The 22173-nt window shown below is 43.9% G+C and overlaps 3 protein-coding genes across 7 annotated transcripts; all 3 read left to right on the plus strand.

Annotated features, from left to right (window-relative positions):
• Positions 1 to 1833: 1833 nt before the first annotated feature.
• On the plus strand, positions 1834 to 8080 carry LOC120655842. Of its 2 annotated transcripts, none has more exons than XM_039933805.1 (6): positions 1834 to 1991; positions 2082 to 2278; positions 4196 to 4306; positions 4384 to 6740; positions 7503 to 7575; positions 7659 to 8080. In XM_039933805.1, the coding sequence occupies exons 1-6, from the start codon at positions 1904 to 1906 to the stop codon at positions 7806 to 7808; spliced, it is 2976 nt and encodes a 991-aa protein (XP_039789739.1). In that variant the 5' UTR covers positions 1834 to 1903; the 3' UTR covers positions 7809 to 8080. The 2 variants fall into 2 exon arrangements, with proteins under 2 accessions (XP_039789739.1, XP_039789740.1); XM_039933806.1 differs by having other exon boundaries at positions 1850 to 1991; positions 2062 to 2278.
• Positions 8081 to 8220: 140 nt separating this feature from the next.
• Positions 8221 to 10406, plus strand: LOC120655843 (DNA repair protein RAD5B-like). Its single transcript, XM_039933807.1, has 3 exons — positions 8221 to 9572; positions 9703 to 9836; positions 9949 to 10406. Exons 1-3 carry the CDS (start codon positions 8610 to 8612, stop codon positions 10064 to 10066), a joined length of 1215 nt encoding a protein of 404 aa, XP_039789741.1. The 5' UTR covers positions 8221 to 8609; the 3' UTR covers positions 10067 to 10406.
• Positions 10407 to 14258: 3852 nt separating this feature from the next.
• LOC120655844 (RNA pseudouridine synthase 7-like) lies at positions 14259 to 21225 on the plus strand. Of its 4 annotated transcripts, none has more exons than XM_039933811.1 (12): positions 14259 to 14456; positions 14571 to 14614; positions 14965 to 15042; positions 15294 to 15394; positions 15872 to 15959; positions 16707 to 16785; positions 16882 to 16964; positions 17138 to 17203; positions 18575 to 18631; positions 19598 to 19720; positions 20522 to 20660; positions 20813 to 21225. In XM_039933811.1, the coding sequence occupies exons 1-11, from the start codon at positions 14372 to 14374 to the stop codon at positions 20657 to 20659; spliced, it is 942 nt and encodes a 313-aa protein (XP_039789745.1). In that variant the 5' UTR covers positions 14259 to 14371; the 3' UTR covers position 20660; positions 20813 to 21225. The 4 variants fall into 4 exon arrangements, with proteins under 4 accessions (XP_039789745.1, XP_039789744.1, XP_039789743.1 ...); XM_039933809.1 differs by having other exon boundaries at positions 14263 to 14456; positions 16885 to 16964; positions 20434 to 20660; XM_039933808.1 differs by having other exon boundaries at positions 14264 to 14456; positions 20434 to 20660.
• The last annotated feature ends 948 nt before the right edge of the window (positions 21226 to 22173 follow it).

The following is a 22173-nucleotide window of genomic DNA, read 5'->3' on the forward strand; positions in this document are numbered from 1 at the left end:
CCCGCAACCTCCGCCGGGCCGGCCTGCCTCCCCCGACCTTTCCTCTAGGTTCGGCAATGGAGGATCCCGCCGGACCCCACCCCCAACCCCCAACCCCGAACCCTAAATCTCGCCGGAGATGTCACCGGGGATGGAGAAGAAGGCAAAAGAAGAGGAGAAACAAAAATTTGGGTGTGAAAGCTCTCCAAAATGCTCGGATATAGTATAGCTTTCCTGGGTCCTGAAAGGATCGGTCCCTTCACATGCCCTGGGATCTTTCTATTTATAGACTATTACAGTCTTCTCTATTGCTTCTCTAACTAGTGTGAATGCCCCCCCCCCTTGCATGGTAGGCACCGTCTTTCAGACTGCCCTGCCCCGTCAGGCGGGCAGGCGTCCTGTCGGGCCTGCCATAGCAGGCTTCTAGGGTCCCGCCAGTGTCAGAGGCGTCCCGGGGTCGCCGCGGGGTGCCCTGGGTGGCCGTGGTACTGACCGGTGGGGTCTTCTCATCCCGAGGTGTTCTGGGGCCTTCCGTTTGGTCCTCGCGCCCCAGGGTGTCCCTGAGGGCGTCCGGGGTGGCGCGAGGGCGACCACGTGTTGACCTCCGGGGTCGTCCTGCAGACCCTCCTAGTCCGGGGCGACCCCAGTCAACCCCGGAGCGTCGCCCGGGGTGGCTCTGGCTTTACCGTGGCGGGGGTACGGTAAATGACGGTGGGCCTCGGCCACCGTCCATCTTCAAGCCGATGGGACAGGTAGCTCAAGGATAAGCTATCCGCCGCCTGTCGTCTTAATTTCTGAGCGCACGGCATTCTCGTAATCATGATATTCTTACGGGAAAGCCACACACCCCCTCAGGCTCTGTATGGAGTCCGGTGGCGGGGCGCTGTAACCGCCTGGTAAAGATTTTTTTACCAAGCGGGTGTCTTCGACGGGAAGGAAATGTCCCCTTGGGCTTCACGCGCCGGGTCAGGCCGGGCCCGCTTTTGGTGGGTGCCCACCTCATGTGGGTAGGTACCTCCGGTGGGGGCCCACAGCTGCGCCCGGCTCACGTCGCCGGCTGACGCGGCTGGCGGGCCCCTCTTTCCTTAATCGCGCATAAGTCCGGAGTTATGGGACCCGTCCTCATTATGCTAACATAGGCATACACGACTTTTGAGTATTTCTACGAAGTTGCAAAGAGAGCTAATAAAGAGCATACTATATTGATTACAAGAGTCTTGGTAACATCTCTGATTCTGGATTCAACTCTCTGCAAGAGCGAATATTATAGAATTTAATAACGTTGTGCTTTGCAACGTTCCCGTCGACACCTAAGCGTTGTGCTGACTTTGTCAATCTCGAGAATTTGACGACTCAGTCTTTAAAAATGCTTATAGGGATAGAGTTTGCGTAGTGCGTTCATAGAGATGAGTGTGCATACACTGTGTGTATGAGTTATACTGTGTAATTTAAAAAATAAGTTGTGAAAAGAAAAGGTTTACAATTTTTTTCACCAAGTCAAAATGTTACGGTCCTGATGACAAAAGGTTCACTATAAATTTTACCCACTAAATTTGTAATATACTTCTTGTATCTGAATCTAAGTAAGTTAAATAATTTAGTTTTTTGTAAGAAAAATCTACTAATATTTGACCATCTAAATACCCACAATAACGTCAAACCTAATAGTACTATATTATTGGGAGGTATTAAGACATATATAATTCACAATAGTATATTCTAGAGTCCATACACGATGGATCATATTGATGTTGCATATACATATGATGAATTTGGTAACTGCCATAAATGAAAATTGAATTTTTCGAGAGAAAAAAACTGCTGCTCAAGATTTGTGTTCGTAGATCGGTCGGTTGTTGTTGGATCTTCTCAACGAAGCGTCTCCACCGGTGCTCGCCCCCCTCAAACTTCCCCGGCGCTCGCGATGCCCGCCGCCGCCGAACGCCTCGCCGCCCAGTGGGTCGTGGACGCCCTCGCCGCTGACGAGACCATCGACTTCTTCGTAATAAAGGGTAAGCCCCAGGCCCTAATCGCTCACTTCGCGCCCTCGGTTCTCCTTCATTCCTTCAATCTCTCACCTAGGGTTCCTGGTGCTCCACCAGCGCTGGTGGGAGATTCATCGGAGTTCCTCGTCGGCGCCCCGGATGCTGCGCGGGAGCGGGTGGCGCTCCGGTGCCTGCAGGAGCTTGCCGCCTTCGCCGTCTCGGACGAGGATGGTGCGGCGGCGGCGCCGTCGGGGATGCTTAGGGTTGACGCCGCCCGCTCTTGCGAGGACTTGCTGATTGAGCTCACCGGGCAGGTATTTAGTGTCTATGCAACCATCTGCATTCTCAGTTGTGGGTCGTTCTGACTTCTGTTTGACCTATCCCTGTTGTCAAATACTAGCAATGTTTTTGTTTAGCGAAGAACACGCATTTCTGTTCATGTGGATTAGTAGACACTGTCGTTCTGTAAACAATTTGAAGGAACTTAGATAATCATTTGTAGCTGCTTGGTTTCTCGTCATGTGGCATTTTGGGAATGAGGAGCCTAGATAATTATTTGTATAGCCCCTTGCTTTCTTATTCGGTTGAAATTGTCCTGGTTTAGTTGTTACTGGTAGAATCATAGTGAGAGAGCAGTTGGGGTTGAGTGGTGTGTTAAAGAATGGATATATATCTGAACAGAACATCTGGTCGGAAGGTTAATCCAAATCTTAAACATGGACTGCATGTGCACTTTAAGCTAAACGGATTCACAGATTCTCTTCAATAAATAAATGAATCTGTAGTTTTTATTGATGATTCAAGAGTGATCTTATGGTGCGTAGTCATTTTCATTTGTTCGTCATTGTGGTGCTAGTTAGATTAAAATGTTATTCAAATTGTGGAGCATACTTTTATCTAACGATTCAAAATTCATCTAAGTTTTGAAGCATTCTTTTGATCTTCCAATAACTATAGACCAGCTGCTGCATTTAATAATTGGTGATGACTGACAGAGTTCTCAGTACAACAATAGACTCTTTTCACGAATGGCTTTCTATCGTATTTATTTTCTGTATTTCTTGTGAAGTTGTTGCATTGTACTAGTTATTATGCAATTTGTCCCTACGGGCTGCGGTCAACTGCGGTGCAACTCCCAATAGGAAAATATTGCATATTATTGTGCATAAGTATATTTATTTATCAACTTATCCAATTGTTACTGTGAAATATGAATGCTAAATCTCTAAGAGACGAACCAGTATTGGTATGTAAGTCTATACTTAGTAAAAGAAAAGAATCTTTTGAGCTATTGTGCTCTACATTCAGAAGTTGGTTCAAATCTACAGCTACCGTAAGTAGATAAGTGGTCAAATATGCCGTTATGCTCCTGTTAAGACCATAGTTATTGAAACCAGACTGGCCTAGCAGTTCGACCGGTAAAACCAGGAACCAGAGCCAAGCCCGCCTGTTGGCATTAAGTGTTAACAGATCAGTGTTCTTAAGGAATTGGAGTTTGGCCACGTTTTGGTACCAAGTTGTGCCGCCTGCTAACTCATGGGCCTTGGAGGGAAAGTGAGATAAAATATAGATAAAAGAGCTGGGATTGAGAAAATGGGTGAGACGGTTATTTGAATCCTGGTCTTGGGGTTGGGAGGCCGTTACTCTTAACCACCAACATTTATTGTCATGATAACATTGGCATTTACAAAAATAAGTATGTTTTGAACCGGCGATTCTACGTTTGGTTGGCCGGGGAACCGTGAACAGACAGCCTTACCAGTTCAATGACCAGTCCAGTCTCAATAATGTGGTCAAGAGTCAAGACTATCCAATTGGTTGCAACCTTGGAACCAATTATTCCATTAATGCTGTGGCAGTTGTGACATGCTTTGCCATTTGCCTACTGAATAAATGGTTGTGAGGTTGAAAGGATTACTGCATTGCCTTACAGATAAGTTGTTTGAATGCTTTTGTTTGTGCTGAAGACTAATATGTTATCTTATATGCCATTCATCGCATAAGCATGCACACATAGCTAATGCGAAAATTTATAAGTATGCACCTTGTGTTTATTGGTGCTGCTCGATGATTAAGTGTACACGTGTAGCTTGCTTATCAGTTGTTGAAATGATCTTCGTGTATTTTTCAGTTATGTTTGTTTCCTTCCAAAAATAAGACATGTTGCACTTTGGTTATCATCAATTTATTTCCAGATTCAGGCTTGTGTTACATGAGCGTAAAATTTGCAGGTTGGAAGCTCAATAAGTTTTGAAAGGGACAGAATTCTGCCATTTAGACAAGCTATTCAGGACTTTATTTGTATCAAGAAACCTACACTACCTGTAACTTCTTTGGAGTTGGTAAGTTAAAAGGATATTTTCAAATGGAAAATCAAAGTTCTCCTCAAAATGTATCAAACTGCCTGTTTTATATGCAGCTCCGAGAAGTTGATCCAGAGATTCAATCTGTGGCTGCACCATCCCCAGTAGATCAGAGTGGCATCAAGAAACACGACAACAATCAGTCCCTGTGCAATGTCAACCATCTCCACTCAAATGTAGATAAGCCTAGGCCCCCTACAGTCAGTACTGAGCTTCAGCCTGAAAATTTAACACATGTAGATAACGAAACTGAAATAGGTGATTTCCAGCAGTGTCCAATCAAACCAACTGTTGATTTTGACCAACCATGTGCATCAGACATCAGGTTCTACAATCAACCACGAGAAGATGCTATAAATGCTGCTAGTGTTGGTGCAAGTACCACAGAAAAGAATCTTTCTAATGTGGATAGTGACATGTCAGTAGCTGCTCTGTCTGCTGATGTACCTGCATCAGCTAGCTGCAATGCGACTTCACAGGGCAACATTGTGGAACCCTTGTCAAAGAAGGATATGGTAGATAAAACTACCGTGGTTCAACCACAGCTTTGTAAAGGAAAATCATCAAATCCAAATGATGATGGCACCTGTGATCAATCATTGAAGGATCCCAGTCATGAAAACCAAACTGTGCAGGCTACAATGGCTCCAGCTTTTGACAGAATCAATGATGTTTTACCAACCAATACATCTGAAGCAAGCCACTTGGTAAACCAGAATCTGGATGGCAGTGCCAGCATTCCACCTGTAGAAAAGGATCCTGTTCATGAGGAATTGACTCTGCGAGCTGCTAGCGGTATACCATCTGTAACCTGCAATAGTGCTATGCAAGAAGACAAATCTGGGACTAACCACCCATCTACAGAGCATACTACAATGTTTGAAGAGCATATTGGTACCAAGTCTCAACTGGAAGTTAGTTCTGCTGACAAAAACAAGCACACTCTATATGATGATGTCACCATGTTGGAAAAGAATATGGTCTGTGGTGGTCCGAATGTGCAGAATGCTCCAGAGCCTCTTAGCTGCAATGTAACCTTGCATGATAAAATTTCAGAAGCCAACTCTTTATCTAAGCAGAATATTGAAACAAACACAGCTGAAGTTCAGGAATGTAGTTGCAGTATATCTGTTCCAAACTCTTCTCATGATGGGGACAGAAAAAGAGCTAAACAAGATTCAAAGAAGCAAACTGTTGGGAAAACTGTGGCAGAAACATCACATGTCCATAGCGCAGATGATAGTTTCAGTGGATTTGCTGCTGCTCGTCTGCTGTCAATGACTGGAAAAATGCCATTCTGTAGTCAGGTTCAAGAAGCCAATGATTGCCTTGGGGTCTCCCAAGAACAAGATCTATGTATAAAATGTGGTAAAGATGGTCAGCTGCTGCAATGCAGCAGCTGCTTTTTATCTGCTCATGATAGCTGTTTTGGTTCGTCAGTGACATTTGAAGACTCTGGACAGTTTTATTGCCCAGTATGCATCTGTACTAAAGCCACTGAAGCATACCAAAAGGCAAAGAAAACATATATTGAAGCTAGGAAGAATCTATTTGCTTTCCTTGGCACAGAGAATTTGCTCAAGCATCATGATGAGCTGCAAACCAACGGTGGGGATCAATTGAATGTACGAAATTCATTAAAAAGGCAAAAAAGCTGCAGCCAAACCAAAGATGATGACCTTGCTCATCAGGGTGAAGAGTCTGATCGGCAGAGGAAGAACCAGAAAATAAATGCTGCGAGTGATGCATGTAATGGGGTAGTCATTGAAAAGGCATTTTCTGTTCGGAATTCTGATGTGGCACCCATGAATAAACATTCTGTGCTCCTGAACAATAGCAATCAACCTCATAATTCTGAGAAAGACCATCATGTGGAAAACACAGAAGCTCGTGAAGATGCTGGTAATGGCCACTCATCTCATGAGAGAAGAAATTCATATCAGAACAGATGCACTCCTGCTGCAAATCCGGAAGTTGAGGCTGGCAAAGATGCTGGTAATGGCCACTCATCTCATGAGAGAAGAAATTCATCTCAGAACAGATGCACTCCTGCTGCAAATCCGGAAGTTGAGGCTGGCAAAGATGCTGGTAATGGCCACTCATCTCATGAGAGAAGAAATTCATCTCAGAACAGATGCACTCCTGCTGCAAATCTGGAAGTTGAGGCTGACAAAGAGGATATCCCTACAACTTCTCACCAATCCGAAAATTCTGATGAAATAGAAGCTTCATCCTCAAATGACTCTGGCAAACGATCCTCACCCCCTTGGCGTACTATGAAGCACCATAAAGCAAAACTACAAGAAAGGGAAGCAACTGCAGCTAGTAATTCTAGAAAAGCATTTGGGCAGCAGGATCAACACATGCCTTCACCGTCAGGGAAAAGAAAATATGCATACCCACCCAAGCGTTAGTAAGTATTTGAATGGAGCTTTATTAGCACTTCTTTCCTTATTTTATGTGTGTTTTCTTGTTTGACTTAATATTAGCGCAATATATGATTAGTTTAAAGTCAAATAACATTAAGCCCGCTGATTTAGATATGCTATAAATAAACCACCCTAGCTTCCATATATGTAGATAAGGGTCTGCCATGGATGTCGAGTTCCAGCGCTCATGCTTAAATAGTTTCCAATATTTGGCACTCTTAGTTTAGCCTTCTTAATTGATATTATGAATAAGAATAACATTCTGCAGATCGGAAGATTATTTTGGCTTGAATGTCTTAAGTTTTCTGATATCATCATAATGATATGATGTAGTCTTTTCAGTGTTCACAAGTGATTTCACATTCATGACACCATCAACAGTAGTAGTTTTTGCAAATCACCCTTCATTTTAGTGAAGTAACTGAGGAGTTTTTGTGAATTTATCATTCACTAAAATGAAAAGTGAAATGTGTCTTATGCTACTGTAGTTAGGTAGACTTAATTGCATATGTAGCCAATGCAATTTTTTTATCACTAAGTTGCTATTACCCTCTGTTGTGTGTCAATGACCGTTTAAATTTATCCTGCACACATGACGAAGTATTGAACTTAACTAATTTGGAGTACCAGTGTTTATTGCCATTTTCCTTGATAGCCCATTTATTATAAAAAAATCAAACATTTGAAATTGCACCATTTTATAGTTTCTGCTTTATACCCAATAATTGAGCATACCCATCTGGCAGTTCCAATCCTGTTGCACCCACTGGAAGGCGCTCGAAGCTCTGTTGGACAGAAGAGGAAGAAGCAGCTTTAAGCGTAACCATTCTTTCTTTGTGAATGTCCATTACATCTGCTGCTTGGTTGGCTTAGATATTTACAATATGCACTGTGTTATCCAGGAAGCAATGGAAAAGTTCACCCCACGGGACAACGGGGCTATTCCATGGGTTCAGATACTAGAACAAGGCAGGAATGTGTTCCACAAGACACGCCTCCCGTGTGATCTGAGGGTCAAGTGGAGGAACATGAAGAAAAAAGCAGGCTCCTGACGCTAACGATTTCACGCCTAATGCTACCATCATACCATGTCAGTCTAACCCTTTCCTCACCTCTGATCATCCTCTTGACCTCATGTAAATGTAAATGGTTTGTGCTATCTTCTTGCGCAAGTAGGACCTACAAAGTTTAGTCTGATGTCATATATAGTAGCTTTCAATCATTAGGAAACTATAAGGGCGTTTGGTTTCTCTGCTGTGAAGGTAGTCGATGTAAATGACCTGTATTATTTTTTCGACAAACATCTCCATTGTACATTTTCATCCGCCGTTTTTCTTTTTGAGCATATTTGAAGCCTAAACTCCCATCGAGCGGTTAAGACCACAAGAAGGGCGGTCTGAACAGACAAACACAAGTTTTGTAAAAGACAATTTCCTTTTTCTAGAAAAAAAGTCTTTCCTGTCAAGCATGAATTGTTCGTTTAGTTGAATGATCTTCAAAATTACCTCAAACGCACATTCAGATTCACGAAGTTTTCTAGGGATTGAGATGACTGATGCGTGGGCCTGACAGGCGCCCGGGCCCGCGTGCAGTGACGGTGACACTCTGCATCTTCACCGTCGCCCTTTCCCTCCAACCCGTCCCGCCAAAATTGAGAGCATTTCCTTTCCCTCGTCTTCGTCCCTTATCCCCCGCCAAAAACCCCGCCAAAGCCCATAAAATTCCCCCACCCCCTCCAAATCCCCCATTCCCAACTCCTCGTTTCCCTCCACCATCGCCTCCCAACCGCGCTCCAATCCTCTTCGGCTCTTCGCCGGCGTCTACTCTCGTATCCTCACCGCCGACCCGCCGCTATGGCGTGCGACGGCGCGGGCCTCCCGGTATCCGCGGCGGTCGACGCGCTCAGCCACTGCGACGGCGACAATGCCGCCGCCGCCGACCGCGATGGCGGCGACGTCAAGCCGGAGAAAGGTCCCACTGGTGCTGCCGCTCCGGTGCCTGCTCTGAGGGGCGATGGCGGCGCCGCCCTCCCCCCGCGGCCGCCGCCTCCGGTGAAGGTTGAAGCCGTGGGCGAGGTCAGGGTCGAGGTCAAGACGGAGCCAATCGATGCCGATCCCGACGAGGTGAAGGTGAAGATTGAAGCTTCCGAAGAGGTTGAGGTGAAGATGAAGGTTGAAGCTCCCGGCGAGGCCGAGGTCAAGGTGAAGATGGAGGTTGAAGCTCCCGGCGAGGCCGAGGTCAAGGTGAAGATGGAGGTTGAAGCTCCCAGCGAGGCCGAGGTCAAGCAGGAGGATGAGGCCGTCGAGGTCGATGTCAAGGGGGAGGAGCCGCGCGGTTCGCCCATCAAAGGTCAGGTTTTGTCACCGCGCCGTGTGAAGGAGGATGAGAGTGACTGCAGCGAAGACGAGGTGGAGATGATGGAACCTCCGGCGAGGTCCAAGAAGAGGCCCCACGAAGACGACGGCGTGGTCTTCATCGACCTGACGACGTCCCACCCCGCGCCGTACCTGAACCCGAAGCCCATCCGCGCGATGCCGCCGCCGGGGGCCATCCCGACGAACGAGTGGAGGATGGTGGTCGCGCCGCCGCCGGCGGAGCTGGACGAGTACCCGCCGGACCGCCGCGAGTGGTGCTTCTTCAAGAAGTCGTACGCCACCGGGCTGTCGACGTGCCGCGGGAGGAAGCTGCTGGACGGCGGCGAGGTCGTCCACTTCGCGTTCCCGTCGCACGACAGGCTCGGCGGGATCAGGATGTCGTACAGGCAGGAGGCTGCTCTGATGGAGATCGTGCGCTTCTCGACCAACCGATCTGGGGAGGTTCGTTCTTGCAACTTTACTCACAATCACTTCACTTATGATGCACATCGCTGCATGTCTGGAAGAGATCGATGCATCTGTGCAGAGTTAGTGCCTCAATTTTTCGACTGTTTGATGGTTATAATTGTAGATTGGGAAGCTGTCTCCAGTGTGGGCAAAGTGCCTTGCCCCGCTGGTGAATTCTTCCACGATCATGGTCCAGGGGAAGATTGTGTTTCCGATGATGGAGCTGAGGCTGATGCAGGAAGTTTTGCTGTATGTCAGGTAATGAGCGGAATAGGAAGTTCATCTGGGATTGCTGTCTGATTTGTCACCTAAATCCTCCATTGCCCCATTGTGTTGTCCAGCCTGATGCTGAATTTGTTGGCTTTTGCAGCTTCTATGTCCACCGCTCATCCATGGGCCTGATTGCTCCTCAAAACGCTCACCATCCAGACAATCCTCTTCGTGGCCTGTTCAAGTTGCTCCGGAGATTCGGCGTACCTGAAGTCTGAAGCCCCTGTGCCCCAGTCGACATCGATGGCTGCGCTTGCGAAGGAAGGGCAAGTTTGCCATAAGTTTTAGGAACTCGCTAGGAATAGTCGAATAGAGTAGTGCATCGGTTCACCGTGCTGGCTAATTTTGCTCTAATCTTGCTGCACGGCATCCTTGTATCTATGCCACCCCAAGTAAACTCTGATTTCTACTCCTAGCTCTGCTAGGCCAATGGTGTCGTCCTGTGTTGAAATGTTGAGCTTGAGCGATGGTGTCGAGTTCAGTGTTTCCAAGCATCATGCACTTGACTGGCTTATTCTGAACATGGAACAACGATGTGACGATCAGTCCTGAAAACAAGTTGTGCCCCAACTTGCATTTGTTTGCTGCCCTCCCTTGCACATACAAATCTAAACTGTACATACAAATTGCCTGAAACCCTGTAAGTCTAATGTACAACTAACTTTTAGCTGTAGGCTAAATATTGATTAGAGTAGACAACTACCTGTTGTGGACGCTTTCATAGGCGTCCAGTACTACCCCAAAAAGAAGAAGCAGAAGCCGTCGGCTCCAAGTTCTAGTGGCTAAGGTAGATTAGAAATTCAGTTGATCAGTGAGTCAGTTTGTTAAAGATCCACTTTGTTAGGAGTTTGTTGAGGTACCTCTGCTTTATAAAGAGGAGAGTAGAAATTGTTTAGGTTAAGCAAGGATTAATCTAGCCACTTAATTTGGTTGTTCAGAGCCTCCGCAAGGAGGGTGAGCACGCCTCCATCTACCTTGCCTCTATCTTCTTCTACCTCTGATCTACTACAACATCTTTGGTATCAGTGTCTTGCTGATCCTGCGCCTCTTCCTCACCCATTCCTTCCCTCCCTGCTTCCCATCATGAGCGACAACATCTCCGCGGCGGACATCAAAATCAGCATGGACAAGCTCATCGCCGAATGGCCTCCATCAAGGTGGACGTGTCCGTGGTGAAGAGCACGATCACCACCATCAAGGGTGACCAGAGCCGGCTCACGGTGGCGGTCAACCGCATCCAGTCCGATAAGATTGGCACCTCCGACTTCGGCAAGGGGAACGGGGACGACAACGAGCGACCCCACTGCCACCGCTTCCGACGGCACCACCAACACACAAACTCCGCTTCGCCAAATACGACAGCGTCGACGACCCCCTCGGCTGGCTCCTTAAGTGCGAGCAGTTCTTCAGGAAGCTGTGCACGTCGGAGGACGAGAAGGTGCTGATGGCCTCCTACTACATGGAAGGCGCGACAGAGCAATGGTAGTACCGTTTGGAGCAGAACCGCGGCGTACCCACCTAGCCACAATTTGTGGATCTTGTCAACAAACGTTTCGGGCCACCAGTGCGCAGAAACCTGCTCGGCGGACTCACACATCTCCATCGCACGGGCACCGTTCGGGAGTACGAGGATCAGTTCCTGCAACTCCTGGCTTGCTGTGACAACGTCACCTGGCGCCAGCAGATCGACATCTTCACCGCTGGCCTATGCAACCCCCTGCACATCGATGTCGAGCTGCAGCATCCTGACTCCCTCGAGGACGCCATGGGCCTCGCCAAGGCGTTCAAGCATCGCCTGGAGATCGAGGATGACACCTCGTCGCCGGCAACGCGGCCCCTCCCACGCGCTTCATCCTCGTCGCGCAGGACACACCCTCCGCCATCTGCTGCTCTACGGATGCCCCCCACATCGCCGGCGACAGTCCCGCTGAAAGGATTTTGATCACACGATGTCGTAGCCTATAGGGGGAGGGGGTGAATAGGCTTTTCTTCAAATTTCAACCCTTGACCCTGCTGGTTTTGTCTGGACCGGTCAGACCGGTGCACCAGACCGGTCTAAATAGACAGGCAGTCACCAGCAGGGAAAATGTAAGGATCACCGGGGTGTCCGACCCTAGAGGGGGAGGGGGTGAATAGGGTCGCTAATCGCTTTCTATCATATGGCTCAATCTATTTGCATAAGATAAATCTAACACGTCCTACACATGCTAGTTATGACTAAGGTTTATCTATGCTACTCTTTTACTTACCCCTAAAATACTTGCAACCTATAGCCAATCCTAATCAAACTAACTAGGAAAGTAAAGGCACGCAAGAGAGAGTAAATGCGAAAACGTAATACGGTAAATAAAGAGGTAAGGGAGAGAATATGCAAACTCCCGTGAAGACACCAAGACACACGATTTAACGTGGTTCGGTTATGACACCAAGTCCCTCCCTATGTCCACGGCCACTTGTCCAACAAGAACAAATGTGATGCCAAGTCTCTTCGCTTGATCACCGTCTTTCGTTCGCCACCAAGGCTCCCGGCAAGCAAAGGATAAGTGACCCCAAGTCACCAAGACAAGGCCACCGCCACCGTCTCTCTCGAAGCGTCACCAACGGCACCGTCTTCACTATTGGAGCTTCTCACCAAGAGGGGTCTCCTTCCCCGCACAAAGTGACGTTGCCTCTCCACACCAAGTCGGAGGGTCACACGACGAGTACACAAGATGCTTGCCGCAGCAATACTTTCAACCGACGTATTCAACTTCCCTAACGTCGGTTCAACCGTTGAAATCAAAATTCCTGGTGTGCTCCAAGTCAATGCACCGACGTATGTCATTTTCTCAGCGTCGGTTCAACCGGTGATACTAAAGTATCTCTGTCTTGATTTCTTTGACTTGGTTTCTTTGAGGTCTCTTCAATTCTTGTCCTTTGGACCGAAGAGGTTTTCAGGGCGCTGCCCTGAGACCCACGAGGGGCGGCTCCCCCTCGACCCCCGTCCGCTAATCGGTTAGCGGAACCACCGTAGGGGCGGCCCGCTTTGAGTTAGTGACTTTGAATCTTCAATTCTTTGAGTATACCCGCTTTGAGTTAGTGACTTTGAATCTTCAATTGCATAGGAATGAAATCCATCATTGATTCTCAAGTCACCTTCTTCAATTAAATAATGACACTCTTCAACATAGAGTTCTCCATGACTCTAGGATCTCCGGCCTTTGACCTATATCGGTTTCCTTGCTCCCCCCAAGCCGTCGCTTGTGTAGCCTCTTGAAACACGTCTTTCGGTCTTCTACCTTTATCCTAACCATCTACTTTGAAATCTCATTGATTTATGTCATACATGAAATCTTCTTTATCAATTTTGAATTCTCAATTCAATCTCACATGCAACCTTCCAATTTGAGACATTTTATATGCATAAACTCATGTCTCATTCACCTTTTCTTTGCTTGCTTCCTTTGATAATAATATTCATTACATATGACAAGTTCCACCAAATTTGAGATTATACATAAGCATATCATGTCTCATTCACAAATCATTTACTTGTCATTTGAATCCCATCACAAGTCGAACAAGCCTTAAATGTTAGAGCCTTCATATTAAACATGAATCCCTTGCTCTAAATCTTTCTTTCTCAATTTGCTTGTTACTTATACAAAATGTCAATGAGATAAACACACTTGCTTTCAATACATAAGCCTTCTAATTTAATATTAATTTCTTAGCTGAATTTCTGCTCATAATCTCATGCAAACAAGGTAGTCCTTTAATCATGTTGTCAATCAATACTCCAAAACCCACTAGGGGCCTAGATGCTTTCACCCACCCCCGACACCACCCACCCCAACCAAAGGCGCCACGGCGCCGGGCACACGCTTCAAGTGTTTGTCACCGGAAAAGATGGCCCTCCATTCCAAATTATAGGTTGTTTGACTTTTTCAACCCTAAATTTGACTACTCGTCTTATTCAAAAGATTTGTGCAAACATAGCCAAATTTAAGTCATTTTTAAAGAACTTGTATTGATAAAGCAAGCCACAATAAAAAAAGTGATATCTTGTACAAATTTTTTAATAAGATGAGTGGTCAAACTTGAGATAAAAAAGTCAAATAACCTATAATTTGGAATGGATGGAGTAGCTTGTTGGTGTATAGAATCAAATCCATCCCTCACCCTATGAATTTAGGATAGGTTTATATCTAAACTTTGGAAAGTGGTGGGATGTCAAATTTCTATGCTAAATAGTCTAATTTATTATGTAGATTTCAAATTTATTCAAAATGAGAGGATTCAAACGGCCTATTCCTCAAAGAATCAATCTTGCCAAATTTTGTAGTAGGATGAATGATGCACCAAACAGATTTGCGAGAGGAAAAAAAAGGAAGAAATCCTGAGTGGCTCTAACTCGTGGCCCACTTGCAGAGATTGATGTTCGTTAGACCCACTACCCTCCGCGGTGTGTGTTTCCTCCCACGGAACCGAAGCCAAGCCGCCGCCGCCTCCGGGGTGTGTGTGCTATCGCCGATTAGCCTGAGATGGCGGCGCCACCGGGAGGAGCTGGGATCGTGTGGCAGACGCCGGCCAACCCGCCCGAGCCGCACGACTACGTCATCAGCAACGGCAAGTAACTGCAGCCTCCTCTCCTCTTCTTCCGTGGCGCCGCGCCGTACGGGAGTCCCCGGCACTAAAACCCTAACCCCTCCCTTGCTGACGATTTCTCAATACCCTCTGCAGGTCGGCGCTACGTGAGGCCTTACTACTTCGAGTTTATCTCCCATGTAATTCCGAACCGCCACTTCCTATACTTAGCTATGCCAATGTGAGGACATCAGGTGCTGTAGTTGTCGATATGCTATCCAACCGAAAACTGGGACTATATAATGGTTCATACCATCACACACATGCAATTCCTAAAGGTTCAGTGTTCGGTTTTCATCAAGATCTAATATTCTATCAATTGTGACAAAAGTTTTTCATGCTTCACTCGGTGTCTGTGCTTGTTTCTGTTCTGAAGAAATGCTGGTTTAGTTTGCTGTGCTCCAATGATAGATAAAAGCAGAGATGCATTACTTTCTCTGTGGATCTAAGCATTTTGTCAAATTTCTGATCCATTCATTTGGTTTTGTAGGTGAAGAACAGATGGGCTGGAAAGACCATTGTTGACCTCTTCACTGATGAGTTCAAAGGGCGTTCTCGTGAATACTATGTATGATTCATGCCATTATAACCTTTGGAGTTTATGTATCATATCACATAGTTTCATTACACTTATTTATCCTTACATCATAAGTGGTTTGAGGTACATTCATAAGTGGTTTGCTACTGAATGCCATTTCTTGAATTCTGCATATCCATCCATAATTTAACATTTGTTCACATTTTGAGAGACTCTGTTCTATTCTTATTGCTCCAGTAACATTTGCATTGCTGCATCTAAGTGAAAGGTGAAATTGCTAGGTTCGTGCAGTGAAGTGTGGGAGGCTTCAGGTGGATGGGCAAATGGTTCACAAAGACTATGTCGTGAAATCATCACAAAAGATAAGCCACTTCCTGCACAGGTCAGTCATTTTAGTTGATTTTGAAATTACTGCCCCACTAGAAAATGTGTGATAATTTGGCATAAAAGAATTCAACATAGATTGCTGCATAGACAAATGGTCAAAAAATCAGGAGCAGCCTAAATACAAATTAGTGCACATTATATCCTTTACATGCTTGTACCATAAAAATGCCAAGTAAATCGACAAATAACTAACAGATGTTTTGGTAATGACGTAATGTCTTAGTTTTCTCTTGGGATCATTTAGATAAATGATAATCGACATAAAGTGTTTGCTATACTTTATGAAAGTCTAATGACAACTTAGTTAATGATTATATTTAGTTTTACATCATGTCCCATCTTACCTTTATGTAGTTCTCTTGTCAAGCACATGCTTCCAGTTGCACTGTTTCCTGATTTGATGAAAATGATTCACATGTATTTTCTCACCTACAATTTTAATGGAGCTTTCTCAAGGTGATTTCTCTTCCAGGCATGAGCCACCTGTCTTGGCTGGTGATATTTCAATACTTCAGAATGAAGTTGATGTCGTAACTATTTGCAAACCACCTTCTGTCCCAGTAAGTTTATATTGACAGTGCACATGAAAGATGTTATACTAAATGATGTAGATAAATGTATCGATCCAGTCTTATTAGTAGCACAATCCTATGCTGTTCTAGTTTTTACTTGTTAAGTCTTAAGAATGTCCTCCTTATTCTTACTAATCAAGCCTATTTTTGTTAAATATGTCACCTGAACTAAAATACATTAGGTTCAGTAGCAACACAAATTACATATGCTAGTAAATAATCAATACGGTACTCTCAAAGTTGTATCTGATGGGATTTCCAGGTATTGTAATGGCAGAATCTTAGATTTTTTTCTGGTATTTTTTTATATGATCAGATGGTGCCTGGGTTATCAACTAATCATAAAACAGTTTTCTGGGATGGCACTAAATTAAGTTTGCTAGGTTATTCATGAACTTGTGATGAAATGCAGGTTCCACTTCAAGAAAAAGGTTATTCAAGAATCAAGACAATTTGGTTCATTAGTTTGTTAAAGATGAAATCAATTTTTAGAATGAAGTAACTATATAAATACTAGAGTACCTAGGCCAAATAAGTTATCGTTGTATTCAGAAGAAAATAGGCTCCCAAATTTTAACCAAAGAAAACACAAGCTTAGGTGGTGTCTACGCATGCACCTCCTGCCAACTGAGCTAAGTTTAGTACCTAATGGAAATACTTAATTGATAATTAGTATAAGTTTGGTTTAAGTCGTATAATGTGATTTACTTCAAGCAAGCGGATCCCATTTTGTAGGTTCATCCATGTGGCCAGTACCGTAAGAATACTGTAGTTGGGATTCTGCAGGCTGAGCATGGGTTGACACCCCTATTTCGTATCCTTTGCTTTAATTATCCATTCATTTGTCTGTATGATTTATACCTTTATTCATCAGACATTAGAATTCCTTGACTACCATTTATTTTCGCAGCAGTGCATCGGTTAGATCGATTGGTTTCAGGCCTCCTTATATTTGCAAAAAATGCTGAGAGAGCTGAACGTTTCAGGCAACAGGTGATATTAGAGACCATGATAGTATTCTCCTTTTTATCATACTGTTTATTATGTGCATCTGCACTCTTAAGGTGCGATTGTATCCATTTTATCTGTCTGCACTCATTTTGTAATTCACTTATTGACATGTCTTATCCTTTTTACACATGTTTCTTATTTTAACACTGTTACAGATTGAAGCTGGTCTCTTGCAAAAAGAATATGTGGCCAAGGTTGTTGGTGTATTTCCTGATGGTGAGGTATGCCGTTTATGTAGCGTTCACATTTCTTTCTATCCACAGATAAATAGCTGATTCTTCCGTGAAGTAAATCCTATGGTAAATCTTTAACATATTAGATCTTTAATTTTTCTACTTATCGCCTATGTTTTCGGATACCAAGTTATCTTACATTGCATACCCTTTCTTTTGAAATTTAAAGATCCAATTGAGTTTAGGAGCTATATCTTTTTGTTATTACATCCAACCAAAAAGAAAGGAATCAAGGTGGAGCTTTAGCTGCACAGTCAAGCAGCTAAACCTTATGCTGTGGGCTTGCACAAGTGCATTTGTATTTTTTGTGAATACAAGCAACTATAGTTACATGGAGGGTAACATCATATACTCATAAACTAAGGTTTGTCATTTAGAAGACACTTAATGTTTAGAGCATGTCTTGTGTGGCCATAGACATAAAACTAGAACAATTGGTGATTAGGATTTGGACATTCTGTATTGGAAGGCGGCTGCATACCTTGACTAGGTAGGACATGCCTGCCTAATCGGCAAATCAGGCAATATGCTATGCCTTGTACAGTTGAAAATTTTCCTTCATGAATTTTTGCAGAAAATCTTCGTTTAGGACCTGAATAGATTGCTGGAAAGTTCTTGCCAGTGTTCTAAGCATTTCAAATGTACTTGTTGTCATACAACAACAACAACAACAACAACAACAACAACAACATAGCCTTTTTTCCCAATCAAGTTGGGGTAGGCTAGAGATGAAACCCGAAAGAAATAAGTTCAAGGTTCAGGCACATTGATAGCTAGTCTCCAAGCGCTCCTATCCAAAGCTATCTCTTTAGAGATATTCCAATCCTTAAGGTCTCTCTTAACCGACTCATCCCACGTCAGTTTAGGTCTACCTCTACCCCTCTTTACATTATCGTCCCGCTCAAGAACCCCATTACGCACCGGCGCCTCAGGAGGCCTTCGTTGGACATGTCCAAACCATCTCAGCCGATGCTGGGTAAGTTTCTCCTCAATTGGTGCCACTCCGACCCTATCCCGAATAACTTCGTTCCGGACTCTATCCCTCCTTGTGTGCCCGCAAAACCACCGCAACATTCGCATCTCTGCTACACTCAGTTGCTGGACATGTCGCCTTTTTGTAGGCCAACATTCAGCACCGTATAACATCGCCGGACGAATTGCTGTCCTATAGAATTTGCCTTTTAGCTTTTGTGGCACCCTCTTGTCACAAAGGATGCCAGAAGCTTGCCGCCATTTCAACCAGCCAGCTGAAAATACATAATTGTCCTACTTGCCGCCATTGCACCCTCTTGTCCTACTTGTTGTCATACATAATTGCTAATTTGGCATGAATATCTATCTGAACAAGTTTCGTTTCAGCAAACTGTTGATGCCAACGTAAATTTCAATGCACGGGAAGGAAGGAGTACTGTGGAGGTCTGTAAGCAATTAAGATTTTTGTTATGCATGTTTTTTCTGTGAAAATATGTTGGAGCAATGACTGAATCTCTTTCCCTCCCTCTTTCAAAGAAAGCATATTGCTGCTAGGGCAATCCTAGGCTAGTACAGATTGGTTTGTAGTTGTTCAACTTCAACAATGTTATAATTATCAAATAACTTATACCAGAAATATCATTATTTTTTATTACTTCGTTGAAACCCTGTGTGTTCTTTATCATGAATATAAAATAAGTAAAGAAATGTTACGTTATCCTTATAAATAAATAGTATTTCTTTTACCACCCTAATCAAAGACATACCACTATTTACTTAAGCAAACAACATGGCAAGATTAGGGCCCTGTTTGGTAGAGCTCTACCAAACACCGAAAACCAGAATGGCTCCTGTGGAGAAGCTTGCAAATCCCACTAAGAGGAGCCATTCCACGGAGCGGGAGCCAAAAAAAAAAACTAGCTCCCTGCAGCGCTTTCCATGTTTGACTTAGGGAGGGGCATCAGTCGGCTGCGGGGAGGTGCGGCCAGAGGCGGGGAGTGCAAGGTTAGGGCGGTGGTGGCCAGCGCACAGCTGCAGGGAGTGAGAGAGAAGGGCGGCGGCGGGAGCGCGAAGCAGGGGCAGAGAGGGCAGAGGCGGAGACAGAGGCAGTTGCTGGAAGGATGAAAAGGATAAGGAGGAAAGAGAAGATAGGAGGGAAAGAAAATGAGAGGAAAAAAACAGAAATAATTTTTTTTAAAAAAGTAAGGGTATTATGGATATTTGACAACTGAAGAAGCTGTTTTACCAAACATTTTCTCAACCATACTATTTGGAGCTAAAAAAAGCCGCTCCACCAGAGAAGCCACAACCAGAGCCCTACCGAACTGGCCCTGAATAGAATTACATGTGTACTTGGCAAAAGAAATACTGCTCTCAAGCAGTGATCTGAGTACAGTTTCTGAAATGCAGATTGGTGGTGGTGCTGGTAAAGAAGCAAATGGAAAACAGGCACTCACGAGGTTTCAAAGGATTTGCACTGACGGGACTCACAGTATTGTCTTGTGCAGACCTGTAACTGGTCGAACTCATCAGGTATATTTACTCTCTGAATTTTGTACATTGCACTGCTTTGAGTACCATTATGGTCAGATGCATCTTACAGTTGAACGACATTACTTGACACTTGGTCTAGATATTTCTAAGAAATTAGTAGATACCCCACCTACCAAATTTCATGATCAAATCAATATGTAAAATAGTGTACTAAAAAGGCAAGCGTTGCATCATCCATCATTCAGATGCAGTTTGCCTCTTTTGTATACTATACAGTACAGATGAAATCAATATGCATAGTGAAATATTTTTTTATTCATGCACCCACCTCCAACAATCATACACAGATGAATTTTTTTCTCAGTTAGGTTTTATGTTTGGAACTTGGTATTGCCTATTTACAATTCATTATAAGCATATTTTACCTTCCAGTAAAACATGCAAAATGCAGAATTTCACTTGCTATCGAACCACAAGCCTTCATCCACTTGCTATCAATTGTTATAGGTACTCAAAGCATCAAATATCACCTCTTGTGTTGATTCTTCTCCTTATTTAGACAAGTTTCATGTCCAATATAGTACTACTTAATTCACCGACATGCGTCAGTCTTACCACCACCCCTCCTCCCGTCCTTGCTGCTTAACTCTTTGGACCTATAAAAGTGTGTTTTTTAGGCTTTTACATGTATCTATATACGGTTGATGCATTTGTGCCACTTACCTAATCTCCTGATATGTTAAAAAATGTAGATAAGGGTACATCTAAAATACACTGGTTATCCAATAGCTAATGATGAGCTGTACCTTTCGGGGGACTTCTGTCCACGATCAATAAAAGGAACCAGTGCCGGTACAGAAATGGCACCATCAGACTCAGACAATAGTGCGGCTGATCATGGCAACAAAGATGCAGAAACAGATGAGGGTTTTGATACCGATCCGATGTGCACAAACTGTCCAAATCTCGCTCCAGTAGGGTGAGTGTTTACTTTTGCTTAACATGTTCATAGTATTTGATATTAAGGGTGGCCTATAAAGGATTTGATTAGAGAATGAATGTTTTCGAGTAGATCTGCCTTGTAGAGACTTATAGATTGTGTATTCACTTTAACGTTTGTCCGTTTGGCAGTTACGATGGAGACGAGGAAGGACTATGGTTGCATTGTGTGCGATACACGGGTCCTGATTGGAGCTATGAATGCCCTTATCCTGACTGGGCGTTCCTTGGTAGTGTGTCAACGAAGAAGATGAAGTTATGATGTTGTAAATTAGTTCATGGTGAATAGTAATCCCGGAAAACTGAACAACCTATATTGTTTTGGCGTGCCCTATGATAGAGGTTCCTATGTTTTCACTCAGTCAATCAAACAAGTCAGGTCCAGTTTTCCTTCCTTCTGATTCAGCCAATTCACGGCTCAGCCCTCAAACAAGTCAACTTAAAATTCAACATACATTAGCACACCCAGCATTATCCAGGTCCATGCAATTCCTGTGTGATATTGCTACAAGTTGCAACTTGCAAGGACTTCTATTGTTGGTTCTGTTCTTGTTGCATGCATATTGCTAGATTAGATTAGTAACATGGAACATAACACTGCTGACGGCAGTAACCAAAGGGTTGCGAAAATGCAGTGGAAACCAGGCGACGCTGTAAGCTAATAAGTGTTTATTTAGTCTTTAAATTTTATTCTACAAAGAGTGTTCTTTTATATTGTAATAAAATCCATATAATTAAAACTATATTAAATACTAAGAAAAATTGGAAAAGTGAGTGTAGTTGGCCCATGTATCCCTTTATAGTAGTTGGCCCATGTAGCGCAGTGGTTGTAGTGTGGTGACTTAATACCACCTTTGGAAGCAAGAAAATTGCACTTCCTATATTTGTCATTCCAAACATCATCATCATAAAAATAGAACTCTAAACATCAACCACTTGATTATATTGTCATTAGGTGTATTTTTTCTCTTTTCTTTTTCATATATTTAGGATGTGGAGTTTCTCTTATACCCCTCACTTATGCAGAACATGCCGGAGCCTTAACACACGTTGGCCGCCGCCGCCGCCTTCGCCTAGGCAGGCACCTGCCGCTAGCCCTGCCTGGGCTGGCCGCCGCCGCAGCCCCTGCCAACTCTTATGGAATGTTTATTGGCTTCACCTCTTGTTTAGATGTAAAATTCAAAATTTTAAAACTATCACATAGAATGAAAATCTTACATGCATGGAATATTAAATCTAGATAAAATAAAAAATTAATTGCATAGTTTGTTTGTAAATTACGAGACGAATCTAATAAGCATAATTAAATCATGATTAGACATTAAATTGTTACAGTAAATATATACTAATGATGGGGTTAATTAGGTTTATTAGATTCGTCTCGCGATTTACGGACGAAATCTGCAATTAATTTTGTGATTAGTCTATATTTAATACTTCAAATGTGAAAAAATTCTCTTTTAAAAAATTTACGGGGTGCATCTAAACGAGGG

This window comes from Panicum virgatum, chromosome 1N (genome assembly GCF_016808335.1).
Source record: "Panicum virgatum strain AP13 chromosome 1N, P.virgatum_v5, whole genome shotgun sequence".
Taxonomy (NCBI): domain Eukaryota; kingdom Viridiplantae; phylum Streptophyta; class Magnoliopsida; order Poales; family Poaceae; genus Panicum; species Panicum virgatum.

What these genes read in the sequence shown, in the direction of transcription:
- LOC120655842 (XM_039933805.1), top strand. Translation starts at nt 1,904, where the DNA reads ATGCCCGCCGCCGCCGAACGCCTCGCCGCCCAGTGGGTCGTGGACGCC. An exon ending in TGATTGAGCTCACCGGGCAG is followed by an intron (nt 2,279 to 4,195) that starts GTATTTAGTGTC and finishes TAAAATTTGCAG; the next exon opens with GTTGGAAGCTCAATAAGTTT. An exon ending in GCATACCCACCCAAGCGTTA is followed by an intron (nt 6,741 to 7,502) that starts GTAAGTATTTGA and finishes CCCATCTGGCAG; the next exon opens with TTCCAATCCTGTTGCACCCA.
- LOC120655843 (XM_039933807.1), top strand. Translation starts at nt 8,610, where the DNA reads ATGGCGTGCGACGGCGCGGGCCTCCCGGTATCCGCGGCGGTCGACGCG. An exon ending in CGACCAACCGATCTGGGGAG is followed by an intron (nt 9,573 to 9,702) that starts GTTCGTTCTTGC and finishes TTATAATTGTAG; the next exon opens with ATTGGGAAGCTGTCTCCAGT. An exon ending in GAAGTTTTGCTGTATGTCAG is followed by an intron (nt 9,837 to 9,948) that starts GTAATGAGCGGA and finishes TGGCTTTTGCAG; the next exon opens with CTTCTATGTCCACCGCTCAT.
- LOC120655844 (XM_039933808.1), top strand. Translation starts at nt 14,372, where the DNA reads ATGGCGGCGCCACCGGGAGGAGCTGGGATCGTGTGGCAGACGCCGGCC. An exon ending in ATAAGCCACTTCCTGCACAG is followed by an intron (nt 15,395 to 15,871) that starts GTCAGTCATTTT and finishes TTTCTCTTCCAG; the next exon opens with GCATGAGCCACCTGTCTTGG. An exon ending in GCAAACCACCTTCTGTCCCA is followed by an intron (nt 15,960 to 16,706) that starts GTAAGTTTATAT and finishes CCCATTTTGTAG; the next exon opens with GTTCATCCATGTGGCCAGTA.